The 27,915-nt window shown below is 38.6% G+C and overlaps 1 protein-coding gene across 3 annotated transcripts in view; it reads right to left on the bottom strand.

Annotated features, from left to right (window-relative positions):
- Positions 1 to 5,395: 5,395 nt before the first annotated feature.
- Positions 5,396 to 27,915, bottom strand: part of LOC124621787 (SURP and G-patch domain-containing protein 1) — a 173,435-nt gene continuing 150,915 nt past the window's right edge. For all 3 annotated transcript variants that reach the window (XM_047147222.1, XM_047147221.1, XM_047147223.1), the window contains 2 exons: positions 16,935 to 17,064; positions 5,396 to 6,281 (listed from right to left, as the gene is read on the bottom strand). In XM_047147222.1, coding sequence (XP_047003178.1) covers positions 6,255 to 6,281; positions 16,935 to 17,064 — 157 coding nt within the window. In that variant the 3' untranslated portion in view covers positions 5,396 to 6,254. The remainder of the gene's footprint in view (positions 6,282 to 16,934; positions 17,065 to 27,915) is intronic.

Here is a 27,915-nt window from a genome sequence, read left to right as displayed (position 1 = left end):
TCTGAAATATCTAACTCTTCATCACCTCTTTGATTTTGAATCAAGTTGTACTCAACTTCAAGCAGTGATGAGCTTTTGACAATTTTGGGCTTAACAAACTTGGTGAGTAACTGCTTTAGCAAACCCATTAGAAGTTCTAATGAAATGTGAACTTGTGGAGAAGAAGTCTAAAGGGCAACTTGTCAAATAAAGGAACATTCACATGAAGGACAGTGCGGAACATAAACAATTTTTCCTCATGTGTTGAACCATAAGTCTTACTTTTTATGATGGGTTTGTCAAATCTGAAAGGAAATGCTATTCTTTTAGGAACATGTGTACTCTTTTTTGTTCAACTCTATGTATTCTGAAAGATGTCAAGCTTGTGGAATTGTTTTGGGTACATATTACTTCCTCCTTGAACAAAGAAAGAAGCATGTCCCACTGGTCCAGTAGTATATCCAAAAATCTGCCTAAAGATAACCACCTAGTACATACATTCTTCAGAATTTTCTTTGCCCCTTTATTGTGCAAGTTCTGAAGGCATTCTTTTCTTTTGACACTCTTCTCTAAAAAATAAAATATATCGACAAGGATCTCACCGACTGGGGCAATGGAAGTGTCTGATTCACCCGTCTGCTTTGACCTGTGACATAATAGGCGCAGAGTTTTTTGAGTTGGTTGTGTTTGTAAATGTCATGTTGTTGTGTTTGGTGTAGCCCTCTAGTTGTGTATGTGTACATGCCAAGTTTAACGTATCATATTGGTTTTCTTTGAGGTTTGGTTTTGATCATGCTAACGTGGCTCTGAGTTTACAGAACTGGTGCAGTGACACAGGTTGTGAAAGTGTTTTCAGTGAGTTACCAAGGTTCTTTTTGTTTCTGTGTTTTCTGGTTTTGTTAGATCTTATTAGTTTGGTGTTTGTTGAGCGGAAAGACGTTTTATTACGTTTTTGTTAGGTATGGATATGACAGTAAAGTTCACGAGCGTATCATACAATCAGGGGTGATATGGTGCCTGTCACGAAATTTCTGCAGATGTTAGGTCTTATTGCAGAATATGTAAGGTGTCACATTTTTGGCAACAACACGAGGCTGACAAGAGTTCCTGCGGCACAAACCTGGGACGCACATATGTGGCACCGTCGGCGCAATAATATCTGGTGTATGATTAGATGTGGTACCTCGTTTGAGAAATCTAGGTTGGCCATGAGAGAGATTTTCTTGCCCACCTATTACTTCTTGTTATAGGTCCTCTTAAGTTTTTGTGCGCACAAGACTAGTGACAGTGAGAGAACTCTTTAGGATTCATTTTTGTTTTGTCGAGAGGGTTGTTCAGAGTATGTCAAGTATAGGGGGAAGTTGGTTGGGTCGGGGGTGGTTGTTAAATTGATTGTATCACAGTTTGGTAAGAGAAAGTATTGGAGGGGCAGTTCTCAGGTTGGTCTGTGGGTGTGGGAACACCGATTGTGTTTTTAGGATTTTGTAGGATCATAGTCAGGGGGAATTGGTGGATTTGATTGAAGAATATACTGAGGAGGGTACCATTATAGTTTCTGAAGCATTTTCATCTTCTAGGTGTTTGGGGACAAGGTGTTGTAATCATTTAGTAGTTAATCACTGTATTGATTTTAAGGATTATGAAACTGGGGCTTGTACTAACATGATAGAGGGTTTTGGGGGGGACAATTAAATCAGTTACAGATAGGGGTAGAGGTGCTCTTCCAACCTGCAATCTCATTTAGATGAGTAGTGCTGGTGGAAGAGCACCCTGAGAATTACTGTATTTTTCGCACGATTTTTTAGGGCTGTGGGAAGGATGTACAGGCGGGTGATGAGTTAAGGGGGTTGGATGTTTGGGGAGGGGGATTGTGGGTATTTGTTGTGAGATTACTGGGGCAGGTTATGGGTTGGAGGAGGGGGGGTTGTTTTGAGATTATGTTGCAGAGGACCCGTATGGTTGTGATTTTTTTTAAGGTGTGATTGATTTTGGTTTATTTGTGTTTGTGTGTGTGTGTGTGTGTGTGGGGGGGGGGGGGGATCAAGTGATTTAAGGTTGGTTGATGGACAGATGGCAGGCTGTGGCTGTTTTAGCAAATTTTTTTGTTTTGGTGTGTGCAAGTGGTGGCCAAGATGGCACTGTTGGAGGCTTCTGTTGGCAAGTAATTTTTGGTTTGGTTTTATTCTGTAGTAACTGTGTTGTTTTGTGTGTTGTATACTCATGGCAGGTCAGTTGTGTTTTAACTGATGTACTGAACAAGGAGTTTTTTAAGTGCTGTGGTTTTCGTTCCATTGTTTGGAAGTGTCGGTGTTGGTTATTTGGAATCGATAGCTGCGATTGAGCTACAGAGGATAGACAAAATAATGTGAACAGTGGTAGTAACGGGATGGTTGTGTTTGATGGTCAACAACACAGGTAAGGCACATGTCGCACTGTACTGTGTGTGTTCAGTGCGGACTAGGCACTAGTGCAGGTTGTTTACAAGTAGTGCACACTTCGTACTTGTATTCAGAGGCTGAGTTCCAAAGAAGGTAGATTGTGGGGGCCTGATTAGCTGGAGCATCAGTAACCAAGACAGCCAACTTATTGAATGTTTTAAGAGCAACTGTTTCAACAGTCCTGACAGCCTACACAAAACATGGAAAGACATCTTCATGTAAACGTAATAGTGGGCACAAATCAAAACTAAATGACAAAGACCATAATACGCTAATGCGAACTGTGTCAAAACAAACAAAACTACAGCAGCTAAAGTGACTGCAGAGTTCAGTAGCCATCTATGAAACCCTGTATCTATTGATACTGTCTGCCAAGAACGCCATAAAGCGAATATTCGTGGACGAGTTGCTATACTGAAACCATTAGTGATGACAACCAATGCAAAGAAACGTAAAACATGGTGTCAGGAGCATAAACCCTGGACGGCTGATCAGTGGAAACACGTCATATGTTATATCCAACACTGGGCTCGGTTTATGTCTGGAGAATGCCAACAGAAGCCTGCAATTCTGATTCCTTGATTCCAATGGTTAAACATGAAGGTGGAAGTGTGATGGTCCTGGCAGCCATATGATGGTATTCTGCTGGTCCCACCATTAATCTCAAAGGCCTTGTTACAGCCAACGATTATGTGAACATTTTAGGTGATCAGATGCTTCCCATGATTCAAATGATGATGCCCAACAATGATGCTATATTTCAGGATGATAATGCACCATTCACACAGACAGGAAAGTACAACCGTGGTATGAGGAGCATGCAACTGAAATGCAGCGTCTCCCATGGCCACCACTGTCCCCGGATTTGAACATTGTCAAACCCCTGTGGGTTGTATTGAAGCACAGACTCTGAAGCAGATTTCTGCCTCCCTCGCCAATATGAGAGTTAGAAGAAATTTTGATCAAAGAGTGGCATAACACTCCATTGATGACTATACAATCATTACATGCCAGTATTCCAAGAAGAAATTTAGCTGTATTGCGGGTAAATGGACGTCCAATCCCTTATTAATAAACCATTCCGAAGAAAGTACAGGTGTTCACAATATTTTACCTATCTCCTATATAAAGGTCAAGGGAAATGTCTGATTGTACTTTTTGGAATTGCAGATGTTGGATATTCAGCACCGACAGCTGCAGTTGAGCTAGAAAGGGAGAAAAAATTGCCTTTTGCATGGTACGTAGGTGTGTTGTTAATATTCCACATGGTGGAAGAAACGATTTAAGTAATCATGTGAAGTGCGATAAGCACATAAGTTATGTTAGATAGAAGGAAGATGACAAGAAAATCAACACCTTTTTTGCCAAGTCTGGAAATGTTGACAGTGACATAATTAGGGCTCTGTGCCTGAGAACAAATGTCTCAATATGTACTGAAATAGCGAAAGGAATCTGGATCATTGAATTTTGCATAAATGTATAACAAAGTCTCAAGGCAGTGAAACAGTTCATTGAAACAGGTCAAAGCACACAAAGTCGTAAGCCACTAAATAAATACAACGCCAAACTCGTGAACAAAGAACATGCACATGGTGGTAGTAGTAGTAGTAGTAGTAATAATAATAATTATTATTATTACAACAACAATGAAAAATAACACACACACACACACACACGCACACACACGCGCGCGCGCGCGGAACGACTGTAATTAGCCCATACATGGTCAAAGAATGTGGGTTAAATCACAACAAGCTTATGGAGCGGAACAAAGAATTTGCAGAGCATAGCCTGTTGACACATAAGATTCACATGGACGAACTGTTATCCCTGCTTTAAATTCAATTCCAATGATGACACAAACATCACATGGTTATAAGTACCAATCATATCAAAGAGTGAGTTATCGACTGTCGTAGATTTGCCTTTGAGCCACCCAAACAAACAGTTGTACAAATTGTGATGACTATCGAATGTTAATGTTTCATATTTTTGTTCACGAAACCATAAAATGTTGCAATTTTCGTAAACTTTATAGATAAACCATAAAAGTTGGCAGGTCTCATAAAGATATTGACTCTTTGTTGTAAAATATTCCTTTATACAAATGTTACACTAGTTGATTTCCAACATAAAGCCTAAGAGGAATAAATGACCTGCCTCAGCAGCGTTACGAATGATTTCAATGAATATCATCTCTTTGTAATTATCAGTAAATCATCAGACATGTAATTTTGGAAACAGCCATTTTAGAAATTTTGAATTACTTTTATATGATCTGTAACACTTACACAGATCTGCAAAGGATATAATTTTTGAATGAGTGAGATGTTCCAAGAAACTTCAATGGAATGTCTGAGTGGATCTGCAGTTGCCAGATTCCAGAGAGCAGGAGGAGACTGGGGAAAAAAATGTTAGCAGCAGCAGTATATTAAAGTATCAAGGTCTTATTTCGAAGAAAGTTAACTCAATGTAACAAACAAACAAAACTATTTGTGTGTGTGTGTGTGTGTGTGTGTGTGTGTGTGTGTGTGGGGGGGGGGGGGGGGGGAAGACCTGAGCCTAACAAGCAGATGATGATGCAGATAAATGCAATTTAATTCATTCTTTGTTTTCTCGACAAATCTTTTGTATTTCTGAACTGATTATAAGCCATTTTCCTGCCCAATGTGCAATCTGCAGAGAAAAAATATTTTTAAAGTACTTCTATTGGTCAAATCTCAATCATCTGCACATTCAGCTAATACCAACAACATTATCTGCATATCTCATATTTTACTTTCAACTTTACATTTAACTGCAAAACACACACACACACACACACACACACACACACACACACACACACACACACACACACACACACAGAGAGAGAGAGAGGGAGGGAGAGAGAGAGAGAGAGAGAGAGAGAGAGAGAGAGAGAGAGAGAGGGAGGGAGAGAGAGAGAGAGAGAGAGAGATTAAACAAAAAAATGGAAATGCTAATGCAATATGTATTTATTGGTGGTTATAACTTCACAATTTGATGCAAATAAGAAGTACCACAAAAACAATTTCCACAAATATCATCCTTTCAGTATTTACACAAAAAAGATCTTCAGCCACAACACCTTTTCATGCCCACTCTTACTGTTATCACCACACTCATAATATTTATATGAAAAATAGACTTGGATATGAAAATGACAATTTAGTGAACAGCCAGCAAATTCATACATGTTATACCAATGGTTGGACAATCTATAAACTGTTTAAACAAAAACAAAGAAATGATAGCTCAATAGGTTGCTACTACTTTATGAAGATAAGAAGTTTCACCCATCGTAGGACCAGTAAGAATTTCCAAAATAGATTTACAACAGTAAAAAAATTAATTGTCAGATGCATTAATGTAACTGATTTTCTTCCCCCTTCACGAAAAAAAAGTTTTCAGATTTTGTGACAAACCTTGCATTTCACAAGAATACAACCAAGTGGGGAAAATAGTTACACATGACACATACTTATAATGAAATGTAATGTGCAAGCTTCCTCCAGTCTCCCATGAACTTCCAATTATGATGACTAGCATACAAATAGACATTTATTGGTACACAAAGTAAATCTCTCAAATACAGTAAAGAGTTTATGTTATAAAAAGTATATCTGCAGCACAAGGCAAAGCAACACAGCTTTCTCAACAGTTCATACAAAAATCTAACCACTTGATGCATGGATGCTTCAGTGGCAGGTCAAAGCATCTTAATTCATACATATTTCCCAGCCTGAAGTACAAATTATCTTGACAGCCTACTGTACAAGCAGTGGCACACATCTTGAAAACTTTTGTTGCAGGTCTTCAGTAGTATGGCCGCCTTGGATTGTTCTGAAAAATAGTAATTGTACAATTCAGGAAACACTACCACAGCATCTTACGACTATTACCTATCACATTTTACATCAAAAATTATGTAAAAAATTCAAAATTTAGAGACTTTTCGGTACACACTTTATACCCACAAATTACTTATTGTAATCAATGGGCCGAAATTCTAAGTTCCATTTCAGTGCTGAAAATGGCATGGTACCATTCCTTAACAAACAAAGAACTTGATATGAAGCTTCGTGGTAAAGCACTTGCCTGCGATAGGCAAAGGTCCCAAATTCGAGTCTTGGTCCGGAACACAGTTTTTTAATGTGGGTGGGGAAGGGGCGGTGGTGCACCCCCCCCCCCCCCCCCCGCCCACACCCACCCACCCCCACCCCCACACACACACACACACAAAAAGGCACAATTCACTCACACATGGTCACTGTCTCTGGCACTGGAGACCAACACAACTCCAGAAGAAGGACTTTGTCCAAAATCTTAATATTTTACCAGTCATTTACATTGTGTCACCCTGTGACTCACCGTCTCCTCTATGTGGTGAGTAACAGTCTACCCTTTCCGTATATTTACTACAATATTACCTGAGGCGTATAATAAAAGATGCCAATGAAATTTATTTCTCAATGTTATTTCATGTTAACCATCTACTGATAACATGTTGAACTCAGAATGACAATTCGTTTTTTAAACAGAAGAATAACATGCATTATGAGACAATGGGTCACTGTGACATACAACTTCAAAATGTTTAGTGACTGAATTCATTTCAGAAAAGATGTTTTCATAGGAGATATCCACTGCCTACTGTAAAATGTGTATAGTTATCAATACAAACCGATGTCCTTATGTAGCCTATTCATGAAGGAACAAACGAAGTAAGTCACAATTAATAAACCTTTCTGGACTATTATGCCGTGATTGAATGGATTTCACTTTAAAATCCGATATGTTGTCCCCATCTGCAGAGGGCTAGTCAAGTAGCGAGCCAGGGTGTGAACCGGATGTTCAACAAAGCTACGCTCCCCCTTGAAAATGTCCTCCGCAAGTGAGGACAAAACACTGGATTTTTAAGCGAAATCTATTCAACCACAGCATAATAGCTCAGAACATGATATTAATTGTAACATTTTTGGCTAGGAAAGTTTACATTTTACAAACAAACCAAATAAATGTGAAAGGGAAATAATCAGGCATCCTTTTCACAGTCAAGATCTTGCTTACTGATCTTCTTTGGTATTTGTCAAGGCCTAGATAGAATAGGAGGTATGTATGTTTAGGGTTAAATGCCCTATTGACATCTTTGGGGGGGAACAGCACAGTAGCAAACAGGGGTGGAATTTGAAATTACTCTATTCTTACACACTGATTCAACAGAGTTGGACGAAGGAGCTCTTTTAAAAATCCTCTAACTTTGGAGCAATTATACTGAACTGCAAGAAATTTGTGTCCAAGAAAGTATGTAGACTTTCAGTGGCATATTTGTTTTTCCTTCACTCATCGGATCACACAATGCGAAATGGCTGCCATGTCATCCTCTGCCACATATCATCATTCAGATGCAGTATGGAGGGAGGGTCACCACACTGATCTCCTGACTTTTCAGCTTTCTACAACTTGCAGCCACAGTTTCCCATTCAAGTTTTTCTGCAACTGGTCTCCTGAGGCTCCACATGGCAGTCAAATATACTGGTCACTAAACTATGGAGGTGAATTACACACTAATTCCAATGGAGATAAAGATTGTTCTATTTAATGTATGAGTGTAATACTGCCAGCATCATCACAACCCAAGAGAGTGATTCAAAAAGTACGTTGGTTGGTTGGTTTGGGTGAGGGGACCAAACCCTGAGGTCATTGGTCCCAGTGAATTAGGAAAGGATGGGGAAGGAAGTCGGCTGTGCTCTTTCAAAGGAAACATCCCGGCATCTGCTTGAAGTGATTTAAGGAAAATCTAAATCAGGATGGGTTTGAACTGACATACTCCCAAATGTGCGTCCAGTGTGATAGATAACCACTGTGCCACCTAACTCGGTACAAGGTAAGGTCACAAGTCCTTCACTCAGGATATCCAAGTAGTCCATAAAGTTACTAATGTAGAGGTACGTATTCTTTCCCATATAATCACCATGTTTGTCAAAGCATTTGTTTCACTGGTAAACTGGTCAGTTGAAACTGGCATAAAAGAACATAGGGCCCAGGACGAGGAAACTCCGTTACAAAACAGTCCATTGAAAATGGTGGACCAAAACATACATTGAGATAGGTCATATGTGGCTGAGTGTTGTTGTGCAACAATATGATACCCCCAAAAGCAATCTTTGTCATTTCCTCCTAATAGCTTACTTCAACTGTTCCAGCATGGAGCAATAACTGACAGCATTGAGGGATGAGGAAATCAACCAGCATATACCCTGTGTGCCCCAAACCAGTGTGTCTGTAACTTTCTTCACAAATACTGTTGTCTAGAACTTTTTATTGGGCTTACAGCACATTTGGGAATGGGGGTGGAGTGTGGATGTGGGAGTGGAATGACACTGGTGCTTCCATCATCTCATGTGTTGCATGACGCACCTTGTTCCCTCAATGATATGGTCCAGGAATGGAACACATTCCAACTGTTACTGTATAAGTGCTGTCAAGACAACACCAATCACTTGATTTAATTCTTGTCAGAGTTGCTGTGGTACCCAAAAAGAACAAATATCTCAGTAGTCTAATATGTAATGCACAATATCCATTACAAAATCAACGAAGATCTTGAGCGTGTATGTGCAGTCTGCCTCTCATGAATGTGAATACTGGCTTGAATTAACCCTTCAATATGGCACACTTTCAACTGAGGTGAATGTGCTTCTCACCCTGATCTTTGCTCTTCTTGCTCAACAGTTCTGCATTATCAAATTCTTGGGATCAAAACCACACCTATTTTCGTGGCCGTTCTCTCACTCCATTAACTTTCATTAGTTGATCACTGCAGCTGGGGAAGTTTCCTTTAAATGCAAAAACCTGATTACACTTACTGGATCTTCTAAAGCGACTAGGTTCGGCAACTTTTTTAATCAGAATAATTGATAATTTTAAGGCTACAGAAATTAGTAAGTTAACATAACTTTGCATACTTTCACTCTCTGATGTCATATGAAATAATATTTTGGGGGTAACTCAACACTTACACAAAAAATATTCACTGCTCAAAAAAAGTGGTTAGAATAATGTTTGAGGTTCATAGCTGCACGTCTTGTAGGCATCTTTTTAAAAGATTGGGAATTCTTACAACAGCCTCACAGTACATTTATTCACTAATGAAATTTGTTCTCAATAGCATGGACCAGTTTAAAAGCAACAGTGACATTCATGATTATAATACCAGAAAAAAAAAAGAATTACACTATCCTTTACTCAACCTATCTTTGGCACAGAAAGGGGTAAAATATGCTGCTATAAATTTTTTTGACAAATTACCAAATGAAATAAAATGCCTGACAGACAGCAGTAATAGCTTCACAAATAAACTGAAATCATATCTCCTTGACAACTCCTCCTATACCATAGATGAATTCTTGAATAGGAATAAATAAATCTATTAATATAATATATGCATGTTGTGCCACTTAAGGAAATGGGGTAAATAATAGAAATATTCATCTTTAACACTGTACTGTAATATATATATGAATATAATACAGGGAAACATTCCACGTGGGAAAAATATATCTAAAAACAAAGATGATGTGACTTACCAAACAAAAGTGCTGGCAGGTCGATAGACACACAAACAAACACAAACATACACACAAAATTCAAGCTTTCGCAACAAACGGTTGCCTCATCAGGAAAGAGGGAAGGAGAAGGAAAGACAAAAGGAGGTGAGTTTTAAGGGAGAGGGTAAGGAGTCATTCCAATCCCGGGTGCGGAAAGACTTACTTTAGGGGGAAAAGAGGACGGGTATACACTCGCACACACACACACTCGCACACACACACACACACACACACACACACACACACACACATATCCATCCGTACATACACAGACACAAGCAGACATTTGTAAAGGCTTCCCTCTTTCCTGACGAAGCAACCATTGGTTGCGAAAGCTAGAATTTTGTGTGTATGTATGTGTCTGTTTGTGTTTCTATCGACCTGCCAGCACTTTCGTATTGTAAGTCACATCATCTTTGTTTTTATATATATATATATATATATATATATATATATATATATATATATATATATAAAAACAAAGATGATGTGACTTACCAAATGAAAGTGCTGGCAGGTCGACAGACACACAAACAAACACAAACATACACACAAAATTCAAGCTTTCGCAACAAACTGTTGCCTCATCAGGAAAGAGGGAAGGAGAGGGAAAGACGAAAGGAAGTGGGTTTTAAGGGAGAGGGTAAGGAGTCATTCCAATCCCGGGAGCGGAAAGACTTACCTTAGGGGGAAAAAAGGACGGGTATACACTCGCACACACACACATATCCATCCACACATATACAGACACATATTTAAATATGTCTGCTTGTGTCTGTATATGTGTGGATGGATATGTGTGTGTGTGCGAGTGTATACCCGTCCTTTTTTCCCCCTAAGGTAAGTCTTTCCGCTCCCGGGATTGGAATGACTCCTTACCCTCTCCCTTAAAACCCACTTCCTTTCGTCTTTCCCTCTCCTTCCCTCTTTCCTGATGAGGCAACAGTTTGTTGCGAAAGCTTGAATTTTGTGTGTATGTTTGTGTTTGTTTGTGTGTCTGTCGACCTGCCAGCACTTTCATTTGGTAAGTCACATCATCTTTGTTTTTAGATATATATTTCCTACGTGGAATGTTTCCCTCTATTATAACCATATATATATATATATATATATATATATATATATATATATATATATATATATATATATATATATATTTTCTGCTTGTGTCTGTATATGTGTGGAGGTCTTTAAATACGTCTGCTTGTGTCTGTATATGTGTGGATGGATATGTGTGTGTGTGTGTGTGTGTGTGTGTGTGTGTGTGCGAGTGTATACCCGTCCTTTTTTCCTTTTTTCCCCCCTAAGGTAAGTCTTTCCGCTCCCGGGATTGGAATGACTCCTTACCCTCTCCCTTAAAACCCACATCCTTTCGTCTTTCCCTCTCCTTCCCTCTTTCCTGATGAGGCAACAGTTTGTTGCGAAAGCTTGAATTTTGTGTGTATGTTTGTGTTTGTTTGTCACACACACACACACACACATCCTGTATCATATGTGTATTTCTTGTGCACTGACACATTCCACATCATAATGGCTTCCGTACTGTGCAATTGATCAATGGTATATGCAACCAACTAACTAGCACTTAATTTGGCGACCATCTATCCACCAACATCTCCTTCCTGAAACTATACTTTAAAGTGCAATAGTGTATCTATCTCCATGTATTGATGTAGTTTGGGAAGCTTTGATAGTCTCTTCTATCAGACCATATAACTTAATTTGTTCGGGAAATTTATATACCTGTGAGAGCCCTTGTTACCCTATTTACTGAACCCCACCCTAATATTTCAATAGAGTAAGTGTGCACTAATACATGCAACATATTTTCGTGGTATTTCCCATTTGGGCTAATTAGATGCAATATTCATTTCTTACTACCACCAAGTTGGATAAACAAAGTGGTTGGAAGAGAGAAGAAGGTGGAACAGAGACTTACAAATGATACTGTTCAGTGCACAAATGATTTAAGCGAAATTCAGTTTCCAGATTACACTCATAATGGTAGAAATTACTTGTGCCAAGTTATGGACATGGACATCTCTGACTACAGATTCAGGTTCAATTTCTGGGATTTCTTAGATTTTTATGAAATGGAAGTATATGGATCAGAACCCACACTGCCTCAAGAGGACTGCTTACATTATTTCAACAGAGCACCTACAATCATTTTCAGGTGATGTTAATGGTTGGCAAAGACCCCAAATCAGGTGCTAACTGTCACAGCAGAATATGTAGCTTGCATGAGGAGTAGGTGCTCCTTTGAAATATTGTGAAATTTTAGTGTCGCCTTCTTAAACAATGCCTCTTAGCCTCAGCAGCACACAACAAGAGGCAGTATTTTCATCCATTTCTTAACACCTAGATTTCCTCCTGTAAACCCCCTTACTGAATGAATGGTTTTTTAATGTGATCTCCCAAAGTTTACCATCAAATTCATGTAGTGTCGCACTGACTGGAACAATATGTGCTGTTTTCCCATTTCATGTAATGAAGTTCCAAAGTGTATTACATTGGAGACAAAAGATATTTTGTATATTCTTGCCCTTTCAGTCCTGGGTGCATGGTATTTGCTATATTTCTCCTGTTCACTATAGTCTGAAGACAATTTCCAAACAATTGGTGATTTACTGTTACCACAAAAGCTAATAATGCCTTTAACAGAAGTAAGCAATCTTAGTGACCAATAAAACTCACACTAAGTATGCAGAATGAAATATTGAAGAGAACAACAAGAAAACAACAAACCTGAATTTGTGATGTTAAGATTCTGCTATAACTTTATGAAACTACACCACACACAATCCAACACAAACAGATAAAATACACGACATTTCAATGAACAAAAAAACATACTTTATAAATAACTAATGCTACACAATACACGACATAGCAGAAATTCAATTATCTCTGTTTATCTCTGACAAAAGAACAGGAAATGCAAAACAAGAACAAATTTTATACTGGGTGAAAAACAACACCAGGTGCTGATACACACAATACGCACAATAACAACTGTTATTTAAGCTGTGTGTGTGTGTGTGTGTGTGGATGGATATGTGTGTGTGTGTGCGCGAGTGTATACCCGTCCTTTTTTCCCCCCTAAGGTAAGTCTTTCCGCTCCCGGGATTGGAATGACTCCTTAACCTCTCCCTTAAAACCCACATCCTTTCGTCTTTCCGTCTCCTTCCCTCTTTCCTGATGAGGCAACAGTTTGTTGCGAAAGCTTGAATTTTGTGTGTGTGTTTGTGTTTGTTTGTGTGTCTATCGACGTGCCAGTAAGTTACATCATCTTTGTTTTTAGGTATATTTTTCCCATGTGGAATGTTTCCCTCTATATATATATATATACAGGGTGATTCAAAAAGAATACCACAACTTTAAAAATGTGCATTTAATGAAAGAAACATAATATAACCTTCTGTTATATATCATTACAAAGAGTATTTAAAAAGGTTTTTTTTTTCACTCAAAAACAAGTTCAGAGATTTTCAATATGGCCCCCTCCAGACACTTGAGCAATATCAACCCGATACTCCAACTCGTTCCACACTCTCTGTAGCATATCAGGCGTAACAGTTTGGATAGCTGCTGTTATTTCTCGTTTCAAATCATCAATGGTGGCTGGGAGAGGTGGCCGAAACACCATATCCTTAACATACCCCCATAAGAAAAAATCGCAGGGGGTAAGATCAGGGCTTCTTGGAGGCCAGTGATGAAGTGCTCTGTCACGGGCTGCCTGGCGGCCGATCCATCGCCTCGGGTAGTTGACATTCAGGTAGTTACGGACAGATAAGTGCCAATGTGGTGGCGCTCCATCCTGCTGAAATATGAATTGTTGTGCTTCTTGTTCGAGCTGAGGGAACAGCCAATTCTCTAACATCTCCAGATACTGTAGTCCAGTTACAGTAGCACCTTCGAAGAAAAAGGGACCAAAAACTTTATTGGCTGAAATGGCACAGAAAACGTTCACCTTAGGCGAGTCACGTTCATACTGAGTTGTTTCCCGCGGATTCTCAGTGCTCCATATACAGACATTGTGACAGTTGACTTTCCCGTTAGTGTGGAAAGTTGCTTCATCACTAAACACAATCTTTGAAACGAAAGATTCATCTGTTTCCATTTGAGCAAGGATAAAATCACAGAAATCGATTCTTTTAATCTTATCAGCTGCAGACAGTGCTTGAACCAATTTCAGACGATAAGGTTTCATAACTAACCTTTTTCGTAGGACTCTCCATACAGTTGATTGTGGAATTTGCAGCTCTCTGCTAGCTCTGCGAGTCGATTTTCCTGGGCTGCGAACAAATGCTTGCTGGATGCGTGCTACATTTTCATCACTCGTTCTCGGCCGTCCAGAACTTTTCCCTTTGCACAAACACCCATTCTCTGTAAGCTGTTTATACCGTCTAATACACCACCTATCAGGAGGTTTAACACCATACTTCGTTCGAAATGCACGCTGAACAACTGTCGTCGATTCACTTCTGCCGTACTCAATAACACAAAAAGCTTTCTGTTGAGCGGTTGCCATCTTAGCATCAACTGATGCTGACGCCTAGTCAACAGCGCCTCAAGCGAACAAATGTACAACTAAATGAAACTTTATAGCTCCCTTAATTCGCCGACAGATAGTGTTTAGCTCTGCCTTTTGTCGTTGCAGAGTTTTAAATTCCTAAAGTTGTGGTATTCTTTTTGAATCACCCTGCTTAAGAAAACTTGTAATAGGAAGCTTCAATTTCACCAAGACCACAAAAGATGTGGATGTCAACAGAGAGGAGGAAAAAAAGAAACTGCTTGAGAGTGAAATTTGCAAGTTTCACACACAAATAGTCTTATTTGGGTGCCTATGAGGCATCGCTAATCAGTCTGCATCTAATAATGACACAATTGTTACAGTAGATACACCAAATAGCTGCTTATAATTAGTAATCTTTATGTTCATTTAAATCAATCTGTTTCGGCTTTTCAAGTACGTCTACATTGATGTGACGCCCATATTGCGTTGTTAGTGGACTGTTGTGTAACTATCACTGCTTTAACAAGATCGTAGATGTTGTTAAGATATTGAAATTAAATATTAATTACTACATGACAACTGTTTTGACAGTTCCACTATTACATGACGCTGTAAACATATAGTGTTGTAATAATGGAACTGTCAAACTGCTGTCACGTAGTAATTAACATTTAATTTCAACATCTTAACAACATTTACATTCTCGTTAAGGCAGCGACAGTTACACAACAGCCTACTTATGACGCAATATGGACGTCACATCAATGTAGATGTACTTGAAAATGGCGATTAGAAACAGTCATAAATGAAAATAAATATTACTTATTATAAGCAGCTATTTGGTGTACCTACTGTAACAATCATGTTGTTATCAGACGCATATTACGCTGCTGGTCCTAAAAAATAAAAAAAAAAGTCTCCATCTACATAGTGGGCAAAAGTCCTCATACCTCCTAATATAAATGCTATAATGGGTTTGATCTATTTTAGCACAAGTACATACTTATGCATTAAACGTCCAATATATTGATATGTTCCCCATCATGCTGAACACACATTTCCATACACCTCCACGATGTTCCTGACATATTTTGAGCATATCCAGTGTTACAGTGCGAAATACATCCTCAACAGCATGGCACAGTTCTTTGTTTCTAGCTTAATGATGTGCAGATACATGTGCCTTAATTACTCCCATAATGAGTTTTCAAGCGTGGTGAGGCAGGCCTTCTTGGTGGCCATTTCAAGGGAGCCACTTTTCCTGATGAACCATGGCGTAACCACCGCCCTGGAAAGTGTTTATTTATGAATTCATGCATTGAAAGTGTGTAGTGAGGAGACACCGTCTTGCTGCAACCATATGTGTTCTGTGAGGTCCCTTTCCTCAAGCTGTAGTATTAGCCATGTTTGAAACACGAATAAATAAGTTATGCCATTAACAGTCCCTTTAAAAAAGTGATGTCATCACTGCCCATAACATCATGCAAAGCAAATTCCTTTCCAACTATACTGTGTAATGAGGATTCTCTTTGGCCCAAATGACAATATTTCTAGCACATGAGCTGCAACAAAAGTCACATTTATCTTTAAACATAACCTTGGCATGGTTCACTGCATTTGTAAATTGAGTCAACACAGCACAGCATGTTAAAACGTGCTCAGTCCTCTCTGTAACTAGTAACTTGTTTACAAATATCAGTTGAGCAGGTCTGACCTTATGGCTTACAGTCTTTTTTCCATGTGATATCACACAGTCATTCTCAATATACCAATTTCTGAAGCACACTTGTGTGTTGACTTCATAGGAGATCGTTCGACTAAAGCAGATACTCCAGTATATGTTTCTTCTCATGTCTTCTTTCTTCCACTCTGCAGCCCTCTTCAACAACCCTAAAAGCAAAAGCATGTCTTTCCCAATCCAAAAGTGCTGCCTTTCGTGGTGGAGCCTTATTACATCTTTCATGGAATCTCCCACAAAAATGGTTGCTATACCTTTGAGTCTTCAGCCAAAAGGTCTTCTTCTGAAGCAGAAGACACACACACACACACACACATACACACACACACGCACACACGCACACACGCGCGCGCTCGCGTACACACACATGTATTCACATAAATCACTGTCTCAGTTCTGCAAATCATGACTGCTACATTATAATAACATTTTTTGTGTGTAAAACTTAATTCACAATTTTGTCTAAGCATTTTTGGATGAGATGGTTTATTGTTTTTACAAGTGTGTTTGGGGATTCTCAGCAACAAGACATATCAAATCTATTTACGACTTAAAAACTTTGTATACACAAAACATTGCCTGTAATAGCACAGTGAAATACTTTTTATGCCAAAAGTTTATATACCTACCAATGGATTAGGTCGGAACCTGTATGCTAACATCATTCTTTTCCTGTAAGCGTCATACTCGTCATCTCCCTTAGACACATCTTCTGGCCGTTCCAAGCCCAAACCATGGTTTTCTGGTCGTGTTGTTGCCCTGTAAAATATAATTAAAAAATAACGTATTTCATCAGAGTAAAGTGGGATCTGGAGCTTAATTTGCTAAAAACATGTAGGCAAACATATCAATGCCCTCTCTCTGGTCCTAGATAAATGTCTATTAACACATTTTTAGGCGAAGGGTATAGATATTGACTATTCCTTACTTATCACATTTTTTATATATATTTTCCATGTCCTTTTGGTTGGTCTTATATCTCTATGAAACTGTTTTATTCTTTTGATACCACCAGGAAACAATTTCTAAGGTGGCATGTAGTATAATGAGTACATCATTTGGTTGGAGTCCTATAGTGAGCAGCAAAATATGTGCCCGATCCATGAAGAAGGCAACTAGAAAAACTGTTGAATTATTGTGTAAAAATATGAACTTGGCAACAAATCCAAAAACTTGTAAATCAATAGCTTCACTAAGAAAACCAGAAAGATGTGACTTATGTAGCTCTTCCAAAATACTATCTACTTATTAGCAGTATGATGATGAAATCTAAGTTGTCACATTAAATAGACCAGTAGATTTACATTTCACATTATCAATAATATACTAGCGCAGGCCAAAGGTAAGAACTAATTAACTCCACAACTGGCAAATTAATTGATTGAAGATGAATTGTGAAACAGAGAGGAAGATACTTAATAATAATAATAATAATAATAATAATAATAATAATAATAGTAAAAAGATGTATAAAGGAAATAAAAAGTAAGGCAGAGAAAGGGGGAACCAGGCAGAAAGGGATCAACTAGCAGTACGAGCAGAAAGAAAATACCGTGCCAAGATATTGGGAGAAAAGACCATAAGGGAGAGACCATAAGAAGCTAACAATTTCAGTTTCAATTGGCTGTGACGCATGTGAAGAACCGCAGAGGGAAGAAGTCCCTTTAAGGAATCATTACAAATTGTTTTTAACTGATTATCTCTGCTTTCCAGGCTTTAAGGAATTATTCCTAAAAGCTTTTTCTGAAGATCTGTGAAGGATATCACAACACTGATACCATAACTAAGTTGTATTTTAGGAACATTATACCTATACTGTGTGGTCTGAGTGTCCTGCCAGATTCATCCATAATGTTGTTTTATAGATGACTCCATGCAATAAAAAATATTGAACCACCTGACAGCTTTAATTTTTGAAAATAGCATTGCAGAATGACAATGGAATCCAATGAACTGAACCTGTTATATCTGAAGAGTTGCAAAGAGGTTTAAGGCCACAAAATGAACTGTCATATCCACAGTAATTCCCTCTACAGACGAGCAAAATTCTACCATTTTTTTCCTCTCTTTTTTTTTAGACTAGAGCAAAACTCTAGTAACCAAACTACATAATCCACACATTAAAGACTACAAACTATGCTCACTACCACATTACACAATCTGTTTCACATTATTCAAGAAACTGACACTAATAATAAAAATAACTACATTACACAGTTTACACAACGCTGGTTGGCCTTTCCTATGCTCTCTCTCTCTCTGCTTTGATTTGATGTGGTGAACAGGTGGAAGTTTTTCAGTATGCCATGGAGCTGATGTGCAGTGCTCCTAATAACCCTGTACACCAGACAATTTTTGAATTATGTCATTTAAAATTATACTGAGAGACAGTGGCTGATTGGACTTACCTTCAGGAGGCAAAATTCCTGTATCACTGAGAGATATAAAAACAATAAGATCTACCCTAGCTTGCAGAACTATTAGCTCCTTCCTCAGGGAGGCAACAGTGATAGGTTTTTGAAGTTTGGAAAGGGGGGACAGATCACTAGGACCTGTAATGAGAAGGACATATGTGTTATGAGGATAAGGGAGACAAATAGACTGGTTTCTCATGAGCATTCTCCCTAATTTTTCCCAGATTTCCCAGTTAAAAACACACTTGTTCTCAGGTGAAAATTCGCTTTTTCCCTGGTGAAAATTCACTTTTTCCATGTTAAGTGACAATATACTTTCCCTCTGAGCTGTAAAGCTTATCAGTCCTTTGAATAGTGATGGTTTTCTACATTGGCATAGTACTTCCTGACACTTTAGGAAATGAAACCCAACAGAAAATAACATGTTTTGTAAAGATATTTAATGCGTGGCAACATTTACACTGCATATTTTCATATTATGAATAATAAACACAAATTCCACCAAATATAGCTAGGAAGTTTCCGAAGCACTGAAATCTAATTTGCTACACACTTTTGTTGGCCAATTACAATTCATGTCATGTGATCTCGCCAGCCAATGACAGCACATATTCTGAGCACAGGGCATGTGATGTAGTTAGCCAACAGCAGCATCATTGTTAGTAGTGCTAACATAAATAAGGAAAACTGATGGTTTAAATAAATATCCAATCATATAGCTACAAGAAAAGATAAGCTTTCACATATAGTATTGATTGTCAAAAATGTTTTTTTTTTCCAAGGGTACATTTAGGCAGGATCCTAAGAGCACAGCTTAAACTGCAGCAGCTGAATATTTCTGACAAGCACGATTATAAATTTCACTACTGTGCACCGAACTTTTTGTAGGTTACCTGGCTGAATACATGTTCCGTCAAGTATTTACTTTTCCATAGAAAAGCCAATTACATGTGAAATTCCTTAAGACCTCACTCTCCACTTTTTTTGAAGGATAATTATACTTCTTGCCATTGTTATTGCACAATTTGTAATCTATGAAAGAACTAAAATGAATATGACAAATTAACCATGAAGTGTGTTACCCTTTAAGATACGTCAAACACAAATGTGCCAGTAACATTTTAAGTAATGATATAAATGGCAGGTCTTTTGGGCCTAAAATTTTTCAAGTGCCTGGTCCTCAATGTTAAGTTTTGAATGAGGGTCTACCGCTCCATGATTTAAGAAATTCATTGCACATTCTCACATATAACATAATTCATCTTGTGAAATGTAATGCTTCTCAAACCACCATTCAAAATATTTTCCCGTGACCTGTTAGAAATGTATACAGTTGTGACATCATGCTCATCGAAACGAGTCCCACAAAAAAGACATATCAAAAGAAGTTTGTTGTTCTGAAGTTTTTGCATAGTTTTTGACGTATTTTGCTGTCAGCAGATGCTTGTGTGTGCACTGTGTTTTGTTGTTGTATATGGTGCATTTTCGTTTTATTGAAGTTTTATTTCGGTATTACTCACTCGTTATATTTTATGGATTCAATTTTATTCTGCAGTAGTGGGCTAACATAAATTTATTTGTTACAATATCAGTTCTTACCATTAAAAATTACAAAAATTTAACTGAAAACTAAAACAATGAAAAATTCCTGGTTTTTTCCCAAATATCCCAGTTGTCTCAGGGCATATACATCCTGCTATAGTGTGATCATTCTGAGCGACCGGATTACTCTTTCACTCATTTAAAAATAAGAAAAGAAAACAATGAGCAAGGGAACAGCTACTGTGCATTTGCATACTGAGTTTGGTAGTGTGCTGTAAATGAGGCAGTTCAGGCCTGATCTCGCACTGTACCTGATGCAATCGCTGTTCGAAACACCTGCCACCTGAAACTGTCAGTTAAAAGTTTTCGCATTATATCAACTTTTGAACTCAAGCTAGCAGACAAGCTGAAGTATTTCTTTGTTCTAAGAAGCTACGTCCCATGGATAAGCACTACACTCCACTACATGGCATGTATTTTACAGACAATTCTGCCGCACAGAATTGGCATGGCTCCGTAGAATTGAGTGCACTGATACGCAGATGTAGTATTTGTGTACTTTCTATTTTGCAAAAAATTTCATATGCACATTATTTTTCCAAAATGGACTTCACCAGATGATCTGCAACACCAGTAATCTAAAATTGGTTACATTCTCTATATTAATTTGCATAAAATAAAGCTACTTCAAATTATCTCTGATAAAATAGTTCGCCTGGATACATTCAACCATGAAACGACATCCAACACGTAATTTCGCATTTTCACATGGAATTCACATCTATATTTGCATTTATTGCAAAGTGCAAATTTTTTCAGGTCCCTACTTATAACCTTTGGAAAATGTCAGAACTCCATATGGGTAACTAAAACATCCTCAGAACCAAAATGGTAGACATGTTAGGTTGAATTCAATGAGTTCACTTCAACCTCTTCACCTCTCGATTTTTTCCTACTTCTCCAATAATATTTTTTACGTATATAGACTGAAGTGGCGAGTGAAAATTTGTACCAAGCCTGGGAATTGAACCCATGCCTCCCTCCTCAATCCAAATTCTCACTGCTGCCTCAGTCTACTTTAAATTCCCCCTTACACACGAGCAGGATTACCAAGGTTCTCCATGTTCAGGAATCACATCTCAACATCCAATATCTATATATATAAAATCATATCTGTGTGAGACTAGTAAAGTCTCTTAAATTGTGTGGTTTATTTTTTATAATCCCTGGCTCATTTGGCAGCAATGAATTGCCAGATCCTTGGTGAAAAAAACGTCTCATTGTGGCACCATACATCTTATTCACAATGCTTTTTTACCTCTCTGGGTTATTTACTCTTCCCAGAATCGGATGCCCAACTGAAGATTCAACTTCTTTTAAGGAGATCCTGAAGGCAGCACCATAAAAATTCGAATGAAATTTTGAAAGGAGAAAAAGTGAAAACTCATGCCGATTAACATATTGCATTGAGTAGGATCTATTTTGAATAAATACACAGTTATCACTCAAAATTATTCTGACTTTGAACTTGTAATTGTCTTATTATGGTAATATGCTGATCAAATTCTGTAAGGAAATTTAAATTTCACTTGTTTTTGGGGAAAAACACAAAATTAAATTTTTCTCAAGCATGTCTCACTCACTCCTTCAGGCTTGAAACAAAGGTAAACAATCTAAAGTTCTTTATTATGTATCTATTTAACTCGCAGCCTTTTCCATGAAAAATGGTGTTATGATGCAAACTTCAATCATGATGTTACACGACAAAGAAAGTTGGCAATACACAAACTATCTCAATTGTGAACATCAGACACTCTCCTAAAGTGACACATGATTTAGGACTGATTACGTGTGTAATACAATTGGTGGTATCCTTGCTCAATGAGTCACATATCAAGTGTATGTCAGGACTGAAAAATATGTCAATGGCAGGTACCTTTGTAGTTTGCTTGACTTGGGACAAACCAAGAGACTCTCAAATTACTTCTTGTCAGAACAGTGTTATGCTCAATATATTTTTTTAAAGTGAAAGTTTAGTCACAGGAGACCTAGTAGGACAGCTGATTGTGCCTGATGATGCCTCAAAGCACATAATAAGCATTTGGCCAATATACCATTACTGACTGTGCAGCTCTCAAAGAAGATAAGAGTTCACTGTTTAATGTACAGTTAACAAAGACCATTGTATATAACGTATAAGTGGAGACAGATGGGCAGGAAATCAGCTGTAGTCTTTTTGAAGGTACTATGAGAGTCTTTGCCTGTAGCAATTTACAAGAAGTCTAGCTGTGGACAGCTACAAACCCACTTTACCCACACAAGCATCCAGAGTGCAATTCTAGGCAGTAATGAGAAAGATCCCCCCATGAACCATGGACCTTGCAGTTGGTGGGGAGGCTTACGTGCCTCAAGGATACAGATGGCCGTACCGTAGGTGCAACCACAACGGAGGGGTATCTGTTGAGAGGCCAGACAAACATGTGGTTCCTGAAGAGGGGCAGCAGCCTTTTCAGTAGTTGCAGGGGCAACAGTCTGGATGATTGACTGATCTGGCCTTGTAACATTAACCAAAACGGCCTTGCTGTGCTGGTACTGCGAACGGCTGAAAGCAAGGGGAAACTACAGCCGTAATTTTTCCCGAGGACATGCAGCTTTACTGTGTGATTAAATGATGATGGCGTCCTCTTGGGTAAAATATTCCGGAGGTAAAATAGTCCCCCATTCGGATCTCCAGGCGGGGAATACTCAAGAGGACGTCGTTATCAGGAGAAAGAAAACTGGCGTTCTACGGATCGGAGCGTGGAATGTCAGATCCCTTAATCAGGCAGGTAGGTTAGAAAATTTAAAAAGGGAAATGGATAGGTTAAAGTTAGATATAGTGGGAATTAGTGAAGTTCGGTGGCAGGAGGAACAAGACTTTTGGTCAGGTGATTACAGGGTTATAAATACAAAATCAAATAGGGGTAATGCAGGAGTAGGTTTAATAATGAATAAAAAAAATAGGAGTGCGGATTAGCTACTACAAACAGCATAGTGAACGCATTATTGTGGCCAAGACAGACACAAAGCCCATGCCTACTACAGTAGTACAAGTTTATATGCCAACTAGCTCTGCAGATGATGAAGAAGTAGATGAAATGTATGACGAGATAAAAGAAATTATTCAGGTAGTGAAGGGAGAAGAAAATTTAATAGTCATGGGTGACTGGAATTCGTCAGTAGGAAAAGGGAGAGAAGGAAACATAGTAGGTGAATATGGATTGGGGGGAAGAAATGAAAGAGGAAGCCGCCTTGTAGAATTTTGCACAGAGCATAACTTAATCATAGCTAACACTTGGTTCAAGAATAATAAAAGAAGGTTGTATACCTGGAAGATTCCTGGAGATACTAAAAGGTATCAGATAGATTATATAATGGTAAGACAGAGATTTAGGAACCAGGTTTTAAACTGTAAGACATTTCCAGGGGCAGATGTGGATTCTGACCACAATCTATTGGTTATGAACTGCAGATTGAAACTGAAGAAACTGCAAAAAGGTGGGAATTTAAGGAGATGGGACCTGGATAGACTGAAAGAACCACAGGTTGTACAGAGTTTCAGGGAGAGCATAAGGGAACAATTGATAGGAATGGGGGAAAGAAATACAGTAGAAGAAGAGTGGATAGCTCTGAGGGATGAAGTAGCGAAGGCAGCAGAGGATCAAGTAGGTAAAAAGACGAGGGCTACTAGAAATCCTTGGGTAACAGAAGAAATATTGAATTTAATTGATGAAAGGAGAAAATATAAAAATGCAGTAAATGAAGCAGGCAAAAAGGAATACAAACGTCTCAAAAATGAGATCGACAGGAAGTGCAAAATGGCTAAGCAGGGATGGCTAGAAGACAAATGTAAGGATGTAGAGGCTGGTCTCACTAGGGGTACGATAGATACTGCCTACAGGAAAATTAAAGAGACCTTTGGAGAGAAGAGAACCACTTGTATGAATATCAAGAGCTCAGATGGAAACCCAGTTCTATGCAAAGAAGGGAAGGCAGAAAGGTGGAAGGAGTGTATAGAGGGTTTATACAAGGGCGATGTACTTGAGGACAATATTATGGAAATGGAAGAGGATGTAGATGAAGATGAAATGGGAGATATTATACTGTGTGAAGAGTTTGACAGAGCACTAAAAGACCTGAGTCGAAACAAGGCCCCGTGAGTAGACAACATTCCGATAGAACTACTGATGGCCTTGGGAGAGCCAGTCACGACAAAACTCTACCATCTGGTGAGCAAGATGTATGAGACAGGCGAAATACCCTCACACTTCAAGAAGAATATAATAATTCCAATCCCAAAGAAAGCAGGTGTTGACAGATGTGAAAATTACCGAACTATCAGTTTAATAATTCACAGCTGCAAAATACTAACGCGAATTTTTTCAGACGAATGGAAAAACTGGTAGAAGCGGACCTCGGGGAAGATCAGTTTGGATTCCGTGGAAATGTTGGAACACGTGAGGCAATACTGACACTACGCCTTATCTTAGAAAATAGATTGTGGAAAGGCAAACCTACATTTCTAGCATTTGTAGACTTAGAGAAAGCTTTTGACAAAGTTAACCGGAATACTCTCTTTCAAATTCTGAAGGTGGCAGGGGTAATATACAGGGAGCGAAAGGCTATTTACAATTTGTACAGAAACCAGATGGCAGTTATAAGAGTCGAGGGGCATGAAAGGGAAGCAGTGGTTGGGAAAGGAGTGAGACAGGGTTGTAGCCTCTCCCCGATGTTATTCAATCTGTATATTGAGCAAGCAGTGAAGGAAACAAAAGAAAAATTCGGAGTAGGTATTAAAATCCATGGAGAAGAAATAAAAATGTTGAGGTTCGGCGATGACATTGTAATTCTGTCAGAGACAGCAAAGGACTTGGAAGAGCAGTTGAACGGAATGGACAGTGTCTTGAAAGGAGGATATAAGATGAACATCAACAAAAGCAAAACGAGGATAATGGAATGTAGTCAAATTAAGTCGGGTGATGCTGAGGGAATTAGATTAGGAAATGAGACACTTAAAGTAGTAAAGGAGTTTTGCTATTTAGGGAGTAAAATAACTGATGATGGTCGAAGTAGAGAGGATATAAAATGTAGACTGGCAATGGCAAGGAAAGCGTTTCTGAAGAAGAGAAATTTGTTAACATCGAGTATAGACTTAAGTGTCAGGAAGTAATTTCTGAAAGTATTTGTATGGAGTGTAGCCATGCATGGAAGTGAAACATGGACAAGAAGAGAATAGAAGCTTTCGAAATGTGGTGCTACAGAAGAATGCTGAAGATAAGGTGGGTATATCACGTAACTAATGAGGAGGTATTGAACAGGATTGGGGAGAAGAGAAGTTTGTGGCACAACTTGACTAGAAGAAGGGATCGGTTGGTAGGACATGTTTTGAGGCATCAAGGGACACAAATTTAGCATTGGAGGGCACCGTGGAGGGTAAAAATCATAGAGGGAGACCAAGAGATGAATACACTAAGCAGATTCAGAAGGATGTAGATTGCAGTAGGTACTGGGAGATGAAGAAGCTTGCACAGGATAGAGTAGCATGGAGAGCTGTATCAAACCAGTCTCATGACTGAAGACCACAACAACAACAACAACAACAACAACAACAACGAGAAAGATTTGTCAAACAGATATGCAAATATGCAACATAACAAGGCACAGCTTGGTAAACGTCAGCTGCAGTTGGTGAACAATGTGATGTGTCCATCTATGGCACTAAACACCTTACATCCACAAACAACTTATGAGATAAGACATATCAGAACAGAAATCTCTTCATAGGAGAAAGAGCCCAATGCTGCTGTATCACCCTATCAAAGTGCACCACCCTTTGATAATTGCTGACTGATGCCACAGGAGCCCCCCAGTACAATCTGATTGTAGAGCAATCAGAATAGTTGACAACTGAAAATCACAAGGGAATTGATTTTGCAAGCTTTATACATCTGACATCCAATTTTTTTTTATCTTGTCGGAACACAAGTTGCTGATGTACATTTGCATTTTCAGCTGTTCTGAATATTTAGTTTATTGTTGACAGTCGGAAAGTTTTGAATGTTTTCAAGCTCTCCATAAATTTTTACTTTCGAAAAAAATGGATGCTAGAATGTGCATTAAATTTTGCTTGAAAAATGAAATGAAGTGCAGCACAGCATTCGGAATGCTGACTGTGGCTTTTGGCAGATCTACTGTGAGTAAGAGTAAGAGTTTATGAGTGGTATAAGCTTTTCAAAGAAGGTTGAGAAGATGTCAAAGACCAAGACTGCCCTGGATGCCCTAGCACAGCAATTACTGATGACGATGTGAAAGAAATTAAGAAAATGATTCAGGAAAATTTCTGAATCATCATCAGAGAATTTGCTGATGATGTCAGTATGTCCTTTAGCTCGTGACAAGCAATTTTTTTTTTTTTTGTGGATAGTTTGGGTATGAAATAGGTAGCAGCACAATTTGTTCTGAAATCACTGAATTTTGACCAAAAATGACATCACAAGATATTGCTCAGAAATTGCTGAAGGAAGTCAACACTAATAGAGAACTTCTCAAGAATGTTACAATAGATGGCAAAACATGGGTATACTGGTATGACTTTGAAACCAAGGCCCAATTATCCCAATGGAAACGGTCCGGGGGGGAAAGAAAAATGACAAGTTTGATTGCATGTTAAGGTTCTTCTGACTTTTTTCTTTGATTACAACGGGACAGTGTACAATGAGTTTCTACCATATGGTCCTATGGTCAATAAGGAATACTACCTGAAAGTTGTGCACTGTTCACACGAAGCAACCTGAAGAAAACTACTAGAATTCTGGAAAAACCACTTGTGGAAATTCCATTTGTTAGTGCTCTCACTCACACCTCAATGACTGTTCATGATTTTTCGGAAAAAATGAAACTGTTATGTTGCATCAGCACTATATTCACCTGACAATCCCCTGTGATTTCTTTCTACTCTTGAGGCTGAAGACACTCATTAAATGGCGTCGTTCTGTCGCCACTGACGAGATAAAAACATGATCCCCGAAGGAGCCGAACACCATAGTGAAAAGTGAGCTCCAGAGGTGCCTCCAATATAGGAAAATGTGGTGATGCAAGGGTCTTAATCTGAGGCTGCTCAGGTTACCACACAGAGACAACGGCTGTGATTGATATCTTCAATAAAAGTAAGTCCAACAAGCATAGACCTGATTTGAAGTTAGCTCTTCAAGATCAAAAGTTAATCACTTGTCAGTGATAGATTCAGATATGGATAAGAAACTGTTGGTGTAAGAAACCAGATTTGCATATTACAAAGTGGCGCATAACTTGTGTTTCAAGTTCGTGGAAGGCATCATACTGTGAATGTTGGAGTTGGTGAACCATGGTGTTGGAGGTGCAAAGCATCTGACTTCATATATCTTAGAGGTGTTGGAAAAGTTCTATCTTAAGAAAGAGGTTGTAGATATTCTAGCTGAAAGGACAAAGAAAAGAAGAAAGATTAGTGATTATCATGAAGTTGACAACAAGGTCATCAGAGATGGAACAACAAACTCAGAATAGGGCAACATGGGGAAAATAAGTCAAAAACTGGCTTTTGCTTTAAGTGCTGTAGGGAGACCAGAAAAAACCTAAA

Source organism: Schistocerca americana, chromosome 7 (genome assembly GCF_021461395.2).
Source record: "Schistocerca americana isolate TAMUIC-IGC-003095 chromosome 7, iqSchAmer2.1, whole genome shotgun sequence".
Taxonomy (NCBI): Eukaryota; Metazoa; Arthropoda; class Insecta; order Orthoptera; family Acrididae; genus Schistocerca; species Schistocerca americana.
Note: the sequence above shows the minus strand (reverse complement) of the source record. Positions and strands in the feature narration are given on the sequence as shown.